The sequence below is a fragment of the Silurus meridionalis genome, chromosome 17, assembly GCF_014805685.1.
Source record: "Silurus meridionalis isolate SWU-2019-XX chromosome 17, ASM1480568v1, whole genome shotgun sequence".
Classification (NCBI taxonomy): Eukaryota; Metazoa; Chordata; class Actinopteri; order Siluriformes; family Siluridae; genus Silurus; species Silurus meridionalis.
Genome location: NC_060900.1, coordinates 17,655,823 through 17,667,037, shown reverse-complemented (window position 1 = coordinate 17,667,037; position 11,215 = coordinate 17,655,823). Strand labels below are relative to the sequence as shown.

Here is an 11,215-nt window from a genome sequence, read left to right as displayed (position 1 = left end):
GATTATAAAAGATGAGTGCAGCAGCTATAAGTATTTGGAAAGTAAATAATAGTTTTAATATTTCACTTCACTGCCAGTTTCATGAAAACGACGTAAACGTGGGTTGTTAAATGCTTTTGTTCCCCTATTGAATTACATGTTGCATTAAGTAACTGGAGTCGCCTGGGGGCGCTGTTGATTTTTAATAAATTAGCAATTTCACAAAGGTATAATTAATCGGTTTTTCTGTAGAGGAAGCTTTAATATAGCATATATATAGTGTACTTAGATCAGTTAATGCAGAAATATTATACATGTAAAATAGTGATAGCAAAGAGCAATTCAATAGTGCTGCAAAAAACAACTGCTACATGGTGAATTAAGGAAAATAATACAGTGCAAGCATTGGAAGTGGCATCATTGCATGCATATATCAGATATCTACATAAATCTTTATTTAAAGGTTTTTGAGAACCATTTATAAGTCCTCATGTGTATCAGCAAAAAGCATAAAAGTCTGCATCCACTGATCTTCTCACAGCACTCTCTCAATTGCTTGGCACAAAGATTGTGAGTGGGCTGGGTTTTTAGACCCTCAGAAAGGATAGAAATGGGGCCTCCTGTACTTTTCCCTGACCTCGCCTCACCAACCCTGGTTTTGGTCACCACCGGCCTTGAATACAAAAGTCTGACAACAAATGCAATGGAAAAAACACCTCCTCCTTCTGCTGGCATCACTGATCTGTGAATCAGAATGAAACTCACTTGAGTTTCCTGTCTTCTAAATACACTGTGGTCTAGGACTTCAGTTTTGTGCATGCCCAGGACCCTGATTTGTATGTTAACATAGTTGTGAGGGGCCAAAGTTTGTTGCCATAGCATCAAGGTCCATCTCCCCCTTTCTCCCAACCTCCACTCTCTGAACTTGATGAAACAAAACAAACATTGTGCTTTTAACAAGCTGAGTGCTGTATGTGAAATTGAAGGATATTTAGGTCATATTAGTGCTTGCTCATTGAGCCTAGTTTGAAGATGAGTCTGCGAAAACACACGTACAAACACTCACAATTCTTCCTGTCTGATTTAGAAGAATTTAAAGCTTGAAATTCAACTCGACAAAGGGTAATTTTACCCACTCAAGACTTCAATGAACTTTATCAATAATATTGTTTTTCAGGGTAAAAATAATTTTTGAGTATGGAACATAATAAGGCCTTAATATTTGTCAGACGAAGGATCTGATTGTCTTAACATATTTATTTTACACACACATGTTAATGGGCACAGCCTCATATCAACATGCTATTTTGTTATTTAGAAAAATGTGTAAAAAGACACACACACACACACACACACACACAAACATATATATAACAGAACAGTCAAAACAATATATATATATATATATATATATATATATATATATATATATATATATATATATATATATATACACACTCACCGGCCACTTTATTAGGTACACCTGTCCAACTGTTGGTTAACGCAAATTTCTAATCAGCCAATCACATGGCAGCAACTCAATGCATTTAGGCATGTAGACATGGTCAAGACGATCTGCTGCAGTTCAAACCGAGCGTCAGAATGGGGAAGAAATGTGATTTAAGTGACTTTGAACGTGGCATGGTTGTTGGTGCCAGACTGAGTATTTCAGAAACTGCTGATCTACTGGGATTTTCACGCACTACCATCTCTAGGGTTTACAGAGAATGGTCCGAAAAAGAGAAAATTTTCAGTGAGCGGCAGTTCTGTGGGCGCAAATGCCTTGTTGATGCCAGAGGTTAAAAGAGAATGGCCAGACTGGTTTGAGCTGATAGAAAGGCAACAGTAACTCAAATAACCACTTGTTACAACCGAGGTATGCAGAAGAGCATCTCTGAATGCACAACACGTTGAAACCTTGAGGCGGATGGGCTACAGCAGCAGAAGACCACACCGGGTGCCACTCCTGACAGCTAAGAACAGGAAACCACAATTGGACAATAGAACATTGGAAAAATGTTGCCTAGTCTGATGAGTCTCGATTTCTGCTGCGACATTCGGATGGTAGGGTCAGAATTTGGCGTCAACAACATGAAAGCATGGATCCATCCTGCCTTGTATCAACGATTCAGGCTGGTGGTGATGGTGTAATGGTGTGGGGGATATTTTCTTGGCACACTTTGGACCCATTAGTACCAATTGAGCATTGTGTCAACACCACAGCCTACCTGAGTATTGTTGCTGACCATGTCCATCCCTTTACGACCAAAATCTCTGAGGAATGTTTCCAGTACCTTGTTGAATCTATGCCACGAAGGATTAAGGCAGTTCTGAAGGCAAAAGGGGGTCCAACCCGGTACTAGTAAGGTGTACCTAATAAAGTGGCCAGTGAGTGTATATACAAATTGATTAATATATATATAAACCAGTGGTGACTGTGTCAATGAAAAACTTCCTGAGATGGTATGATGGTATAAGTAAGAAATCTTGAGAGGAACCTAAGGACTAAAAGGGAACCCATATTCTTATGTGGCACCGATTGTCCATTTATTGTAGTTCATTGTTGAGGCTCTCCTTCCATGCTATTTGAAGTGACAATTTAGTTTTACTCTAAAATATAAAACATATTAATGGTCGTTAACCGTGTTTTTGTTTACTGCTTATTTTCACGTGTTTTTTCAGAGTTTGAATGTCTTCAGTATTGATGTACAATGTTAAAAATAATAAAAATAAAGAAAAGACACTAACAGAGAAGGTGTCAGTTTTTAAAGTTGACAGCAATATTGATGAGGCCAAAGTGTGATGTCCATTTTTAAAATGACAAGTATTATGAACGTGTACCTGGTATGCACTGGTTAGTAACTACTTAAAGTGGTGCAAGGAAGGACTAGGTGACTGGCTAAGAGAGGGAGAGTGTGTGTGTGTGTGTGTGTGTGAGGAGGGGGACACACAAGATGACAGAACACAAGTGACTGCCTTAATTTTTTCTATCAAAAGGAAAACCATTGATTCTTTTTAAGAGTGTAATTTACTGGATAATTCTGAAAAACCTACATGATTATTGGGAGAACATGTGAAACTCTGAGCACAAGATTGAACAATAGAGCATGAGGTGGCAACACTTCCCGCTGAACCATCTTTGAAATTTTTGACTGGTTACCACTTTTGGTCATTAGGTAACCTCATATGCTGTATTTAATATGTTTGGCATCTCTGTTGTGTGGAAAATATAGAAAGTACTTTTATTAGCACACTTTTTTCTCAGAAATGTCTTTCATGGTTTAGGTTTTCTAATAGGATTCTAATTATACTTTTTACAAACTCATTTGTTGCATGATTTTTGTTGTGTGATTGTTGTGTGATTTCCTAGTTTGTACTATATTAATATTTTTAAAAATTTCTTAAAGGATTTTAGCTGGAATTTATTTGGAAGGAAGACACTCTTTGTGGATTTAATGTACCAGTAAATATTTAACCATGTTTTGGACATATTTTGTATATAATTATACTTTTATCTAAAGAAAATAAAGTAGAAATAAAGAAATTAATAGCAATAAAAAAAATCCTAATATGCGCACATGCCTAGAAAAGGGTTTTTTTATGGTTTTTAAATGGTTTTCTATACGACTTACTTTTGTCTTTTGTTGTATGCTTTACATAAGACCATTAAACGTTTTCTGTCTTCTAAATTTTTTTATTTTAAAATCTTTATAATATCTAGAGTCAAACTTTTTTAAGTGTAGCTGTGTCAAAGGTTTGACTAATACTACAATTATATCATCATTTTTATTATTTGTTTTATTACATATTCAGGTCATTAGAAATGGTGAGAGAGGATTTCTGATTGTGCTCTAGTTTCAGTATGGGGAACAGAGTTTAGTCTGTTCCCTCTCAGTCATTAGTGCCAAAAGAGCTCCATCCGCAAAGCTCCAACTTTCTAATGAGGCTACTCATTCCCTTTTTTTTCGTCTTTCCAGTTCCTGACAGCTGCTGAATGCAGGCCAGGGCTAGGAATCTAAAGAGGTCAACCTGTACAAAACCTCTTTACAGGAACAGACATGTCTCTCTCTGTAACAAATAGTTCTCTTTACTGGAGAATTAGGCCATTTTTATTCTTTTACACATACATAATCTGTTACTAGACTGGTTGGTAGTGAGATAGTCTATAAAACTAATTGTTCACTGTAATTTGCACACTTAATTTAATAGTCAAACATTAAAGCATACAAACATCATGCTATTAACAGACAAGCTCTGCTTCCTGTGACAACCAAGAAAGGTGGGAAAACCCAAGTGTTTTGTGTTCAGTATTGGCCAGTCTGAAACTTATGTGAATTTTTGGTGGTCTCTTGGCAACTCAGCTGTAGTCTGGACATTGATATTCAGTGGAAGCCTCCATCTTCTTTTCAGAACAATGAGAACCTTATGGAAAAGAAGAAACCAACCAAGCCTGTGCAGACAAAGCTTGTTGCTTTAACAGACATACAAAGATTCAGAACAAACTCTTGCTATTTATACATTCTGCTGCAAATTTGTTTAAGGCTCTGATTACATTTCATACCCTAAATAAAACCCTAACAGCTCACTAAATGGGCACTGGATCTGTGTTGTTGTTAAATCAATCATTTTATCCAGTTGATCAAGCACTTTCAATTCCTAATTGAAGTTTCAGTTAAAAAATAATTTCAAAATGATTCCACCTGTTTTTGGATTTTTTTAGTTTATTTACAACCTAATAAAGCAATTCAGTGCATGTACAATATTTTAAAATAATTATTTATGTACACTAGTCAAGCTGGTACATTAACAAACTATGGCATTGATTATTTACCAATGTTATTTGTTACATAAACAACCCATGTTTCAATAAACGAATATCTTGAAAAAAATTAACTGACCTTTTCATTGCTGATGAGGTATCTAGCAAATACTGACAATCATCACTAAATATAAACCTACTAATAAAGTCACAATTTTATATAAAACTGACAAAAACTTTTGTCAAAAAAAAAAAATGTGTCAAGCCAAATGGGCTAACAGTCTATAAAAGCTTGACGTGATCCCCTGTTGACATAAAGTGTTAATGATTTAAAGTACAAAACCCAGCTCTTTAGAGAATATTACGATGTCATGACATTTTATGACAAAATGGTGCAGTATGTTTTGATTAGTCAAACTAAGTGGGTTCAACTGTGCATATGCTGATCATTTAAACATGGTGAATACTTCCTTCTTTTAAAAGGCACTTCAGAGCTTCAAAGGGACAAAGGGATTTCTAGCCCATCTAAGATCTCAGTAAATTTTCCCATCAGACAGTGAGCCTGGGAAAAAATAATGGCGACTAATAAGAGATGTGATGAAAGTGGATGTGAGAAATAATTCAAAGATGTCTTGTGACCAAAACACTTCAAAGCAAGGTCTGCTGACTCAGCTGCCAATAGACAAAATGGTTGTACTGTCCTTGGCTTTGTCAAAGAAAATAGATGTGGACATCTCAAGCTTGCTCTCTGCAATGTTTTGAGAGGAAGAGGAGGTGCTGGGTTGGCATTCCTCACAGCAGCAACAGCAGCAGTCCATAAACGCCTGGCCCAGAGTCTTGCACAGACACAGCAAGAGCACCGGTGTCACAGATGACTTAAAGAATAGGAAAAACTGATTTATAAAAGTGAGGAGAGCCAAAACATCCTTGGATGGCTGTATAGAAGCGTATGTCAGTGTAAGGTTGCATATGTTCTCAGGCAGTGCACACACCCCATAAACCAGGGCCAATGCCATGACGGTGCAGTTTAGTTGCCGCTCAACCTGCTGGGCATGTTGAAATTTCTGCTTTGTGGATGGAGAGCGATCTTCAGCCCGTTTGCCAGAGCTTCCACTATCACTGGAGACATGGCAGGTGGCCAGCTGACAGAGCAAGGTGAAGACTACAGGCAGGCAGAAGTAACAGCCAAAGTACCACCAGATGCGAGTGTCATGATAGTTGATGACTAAAGAGTAAATAGATTCGGGGAGGTTTAGATATGGGCTTATGACACAGACATCAACCTGGACACCCAGGGAAGGGGATTTGACTTGTTGCAGCTGCCATATGAGCAGCTCTGGGGCGGCCAGGACCATGGAACCAACCCACACCACCGACAATTTTGCAAGGACGGATTGGCAGCGCTCCACTCGCCGGGCCTTCGGAAGGGAACTAGTGGCTGCATGAAAACGGTCAATACCAAGAGCACACAGACTGAAGGATGTCACGCCTAGAGACGCCACCTGCACATGTACATAAAGAGGTTAACAGTTGTTAATTTCCTACCTTCAGTAATGTATTCTTTCAGGTTCCGTTTTTAATAAATAAAATAGTGAAGACAAAGTCAATTAAGCACAGATCCAATAATTTGTCATTTCTATATTTCTTTATGTGCATGTTTCTCTCAAAATACATAAAGAGATGTTTTAGACATGTTACATACTATTAAATATATGAATTTAATTTACTACAATTTGTACATTATTTTAGAAATTAAACTTTTCAATAATCCTAATCTGGGACTCACACCCACCTCCATGTATGGTACAACCCTGCAAGAAAAATCCCCCAGGAGTCGCTTGTGGGTGAGCTCATTAAACACCACCACAGGCAGGCAGAAACACAAGACTAGGAAGTCCCAAAAAGCCAGGCTGGCCAGGATGTAGTTCCATGCACTCCTCATAAAATAATTATGCCAAACAATGCACATGACTGCTAGATTACCCACAATTCCTACAGAAAACACTACAAGAGCCAGAAACAAAATCCCATATGCACTGTAGGAGCTGTTTGTAACTGGGAACAGAGGATTGTAGATCCTTGTAATGACTTGTTCTGAAACATTATTTTTAGTGAGGATTCCACCGGCGCTGTCCTCTTTGCGTACACTAAATGTGAAACCCAGATTGGGCAGGTCTGACTGAGGCGTTGGAGTCAGGTTAGTTCCGGAAAACTCATCAGTTAGTGTGTTCACATATCCTCTATCTGCATCCTCCATTAATTCTGCTTTTGGTATCATCAAATGGTATTCATCTTGTCCAAAGTCAATACCTTCAGCATTTTCAAAGATCTTTTTTTGTTCTAAATGTCCTTGATCTTCTTGCTGCTTCCATGCAGATGTTTCACTTTTCCCCTTGTTTTTTGATCCGGAAGCACAGGCACTCAAATACATGACTAGGGTCAGTACATAAATCACTCTCAAACTTCCCTTCTCCATCTTCAAAAAAGTATGTAACTACTTTCCAAACTGGACGACTGAAGTTCAAATTAAAGCTGTAGAGTTTAAAATCAAGGGCAAAATGTAGACCCAATGTAACCAAAGCCTGAGATCCCTCATGCCAGAGACTATGTGGGCTCTGCAGTGTTGCCTGCCAGAATTCAGTAATCTTTGCACATCCATGGAAGGCTGGCCTTTTTCATTACTATTTGGTAGAGGAACGCCTCCAGGCCTCCTTTCTGCTGCAACGAATCAGTGAAATAAGGCCCCCTGCTGGTTGAAAAAAAAACATTTGAACACAAAATTATTAGTGAGACCGAATAGACGTTCTCCATTGTAGTTACTATGATTTATCAGAAGAGGGCAGTGTCTCCGTCCTAATAAATGAGAGAATTTACGTAAAGACGTAATTAATTAATCATAGGTTATGGATTAACTAATTCTAGATTCATTCCTAATAAATTAATAGAATGACTGAACAGTTTGTAACACAAAGGTTTTATTAATAAGTGAAAGAATCTGCATTACATTTTCACGACAATAAACTGTTCTATTAAAGGGATTTTTTCCTTCTTGACATTCCTAAATGTAGTATATCAGGTATGTAATACTATACGCATATATGTCAAATGATCAGAAGAAAATTTTAAAAGCAAAATATGTAAAGCGCACCAATTATCCACAGTGGTGTTTAACAATAAGGGGCAAACTAAATATCAAATGCCTAATGCACATAGGTTTATGTAAATCTCTTGCTGTGATAGTGTATTTGCCAAGACAGTGTCTGCCAACATAACCTGCTTTTTGATATTTTTAGCATGTGTAATTTAATGATATAAAAAATAGACCTTAATTCCAGTCTGTGAGAGGGAGATAATACTTTGGGTTTTGTTTTTCAGTAACTATACACACACACACACAAACACACACACACACACACACACACACACACACACACACACATTTTCAACCATTACAGTTTCTAAAAGTACAGTCTAACCAGGATGCACACTTTTAGTAAGTGACTGACTGTATGATTGGTCAAATACTTTTTGTGAGCATTACAGTACTCATTAGGCTTGTTTCTAGTTGTGTTTTATAACTTATAACTGGGTATGATAAGTAATTGTTTAAACCATATATATGATTAACAAAGTATTGCTTAACTCATGACTCCAACCAAGACAATCTGCCAAGAACACTGTTTAGTAAGAGGGCTGGGTCCCTCTTTGACATCTCGCTGTGTCAATAAGCATACTTCACTGTGTGTAAAGGCAAATGCTGTAGGATCTTTAGATCCTGCAAACACACACACACACACACACACACACACACACACACACACACACACACACACACACAGGTAATTAGCGTTATGTTTCCTGATAACATCTAAATACGTGTGAAAAAAAGCCTTGTTCTAACTAACTGCTCTTACAGTTTCTTCTTTCAATCTTTCTTTCCTAGTCATAAACATCTCCGCTCTTTATCTCGGCTTAGTCTACAAATATATCACAGTTACATTCAATGAACACCATATAAAAAGTTGTAGGCAGAAACATAAATCAAAAGGTGCAGTAATCTCAGACATCTATCTAAGTGCCAATGGATATATGAATGTCCGAGCAAAGTCTAAAACAGGCATTTCCTGTGGATTGGTGGAAGAGTACCTGTGAAAAAGCTTCAACAGAACATAATTCAATACAAGCTACAGGGAATTATAACATGATATTTACATTGCATTAACACATTCTGAAAATGAATTTTGCAATAATCCAAAGAGAACATTCAAGGTAAATGATGGTTGAGGAAGAGCATATCTCTGGTACAGTGTTATTTCAACCCTGTAAAGAGTTCCTGATTAGCAGGAAATTAGCTGCAGGTGTCAGTAGTCAGTAGTGAGATGCTGGGGAATGGAATTTGTTGCAGAAATACAGTGGCTCCTAAACGCCACTCTTGGCATGCCAATATGAAGTTAGGTAATCAGGGTGTAATTGATGGAACTCCTCACCTAGAATATTCTCTAAAGGTATTGCACCCTTCTGGAATCCTACAAAATATGTTAAGCTATCTTAATGGCAAGGAGTTTCTGGTTATCCAAATAAAATTTAGAGAAATGATTGATTGGGTATAATTGATTGCTTGGTCAGGATTCCTTTATTCTGCTCATGTATTACTAATGTATTAATCCACACTGTACAGAAACATCAAGATATAATCAGTGAAATCCACTACATACGGTTGAAGCATATTTCACTGATGACTCAGTGGAGGTTTTGATGTAAAATGTGGCATAAGATAATATTTGTAGCTCCCAGTGACTGTAAAATAGACAGTTGTTTCCTTATTGTACAGACTCCCAGTGGTCTAGCACTAAAATTCTAAATTTCAGGTTTTTTATATCTCAACAGATGAGCTCTTGGACCTTCTCACTTAAAATACAATGATTAAAACTACTGCATTGCATCCACTATGGGTTGTCAGGGTGCTAGTCAGAAAAATGTTGTTGGGGCATGTTGGGACATGGAGTTTGTAACAATTACTTTCAAATTCTATTACATAACCAAACTAATTTAACAAAGAAACAAATGTAGATTTCCTTTTTAAGCATCCTGTTTGGTGCAACATTACAGTAAATGCTTCTCTTTTATAAAGTGAAGCAAAGAGAATGTGTAAAAGTACAATGTTCGAGATAAAAAAAAAAACACCAAAAGCAGGAAGTATACTAAAAAATAATAGCGCTTATTAATTTGTTTGCTTCGTTTGTCATTCTATTGTAACCCACAAAACATAGACCTTGTTTTTAAATCACTACACTCCTAGGATTGCTGACTTGTTTTGACTATGAATTTGCTTGCCAACTAATTTGAATATATTGAAACTCAGGTGGGTTTTAGGGCAGGCCTCTCACACAGGTGTCTTTTTGCATGTCAACCTAATTTTCCTTAACTATATGAAACATTTTATGATTGTTATGATTGTTATGATTCCTTTTTCAGTATGTTAACATACTGTTTGTTCCTGTATAATCATCTACTTAATACTGAAAAAAAAAGAACATGATTTTCAGAAATCCCACATACAGATGCAAGTGTAAATATATTAGCTGACACCAAATGCGCATTAAATGCAGATGTTCTGGGTGACCTTGTTTTCAAGCAGATACTGTACAGTATACAGTGGTCTGAGCCTGTGCCACCACCCACTAAGATGTGAACCAAAGGGAGCTTTTTGTGAATAACCACAAGTTGAGCCAGCTTGCACAGCACCCTTGCACTTTTCTGCGTGTGCTTGTGCACAATGCATTCGATGTAACTATAAAGGACATTTTAAGGTCAGGGGAAAATGTCTCCATGCTGACCTTATCCAGAATGAGTGGTTCTAGCGTTTTACTTTCCATTGTATTGTATTTGAAAGTCTTGTGAGTTCAACAGGAAGTCTTAAATAATAGCGAATGCAAGGCGTTGTGTTTCTTTTGAGCGTCTGTGACCTTCTAACACACTCAGATGAAGTGGACCTAATGAATGTTTGAAGAAATGGCGTTCAAACGGTGCATATCAGCCCCCAGAACTGGGTTTATGGTTTATGAATATGGTTTATGAACCACCATTTTCAGCCTTGTGTGTGTGTGTGTGTTATTTAAATTTAATCTAACGTTCTAGTGCACTTTGATGTGTACTATTAAAAGTGTAGATTTGAATGTTGATCTACATCCCAAACCACATTGACTTATTTGATGTTGTTTTTAGACCCGTAAGATCATGTCTGGTTGTTTTAGGATGATGGACTACTGCGTCCATAGTCTGAGATGAGCTTTGAGATCAGGGCATTGCATTACAACCTGATTGTAATATGCACGTTTTTTTTCCCTGCACGCGTGTAGTTTTGCGAGAGCACTGCGGTCACATCCATTTTCTTGCCCCCAGAATCACCACCCCCCCCCGCCCCCGCCCCAGCATGTGTGCACTTAGCGTGTTTTGACTTGCACTTGCTTCCTGGTT

The 11,215-nt window shown here is 37.5% G+C and overlaps 1 protein-coding gene across 1 annotated transcript; it reads right to left on the bottom strand.

The window, feature by feature from the left end:
- Window positions 1-4,680: 4,680 nt before the first annotated feature.
- gpr37l1b (G protein-coupled receptor 37 like 1b) lies at window positions 4,681-7,390 on the bottom strand. Its single transcript, XM_046870412.1, has 2 exons — window positions 6,531-7,390; window positions 4,681-6,240 (listed from the first exon to the last, which is right to left on the bottom strand). The coding sequence occupies exons 1-2, from the start codon at window positions 7,212-7,214 to the stop codon at window positions 5,407-5,409; spliced, it is 1,518 nt and encodes a 505-aa protein (XP_046726368.1). The 5' UTR covers window positions 7,215-7,390; the 3' UTR covers window positions 4,681-5,406.
- Window positions 7,391-11,215: the final 3,825 nt, after the last annotated feature.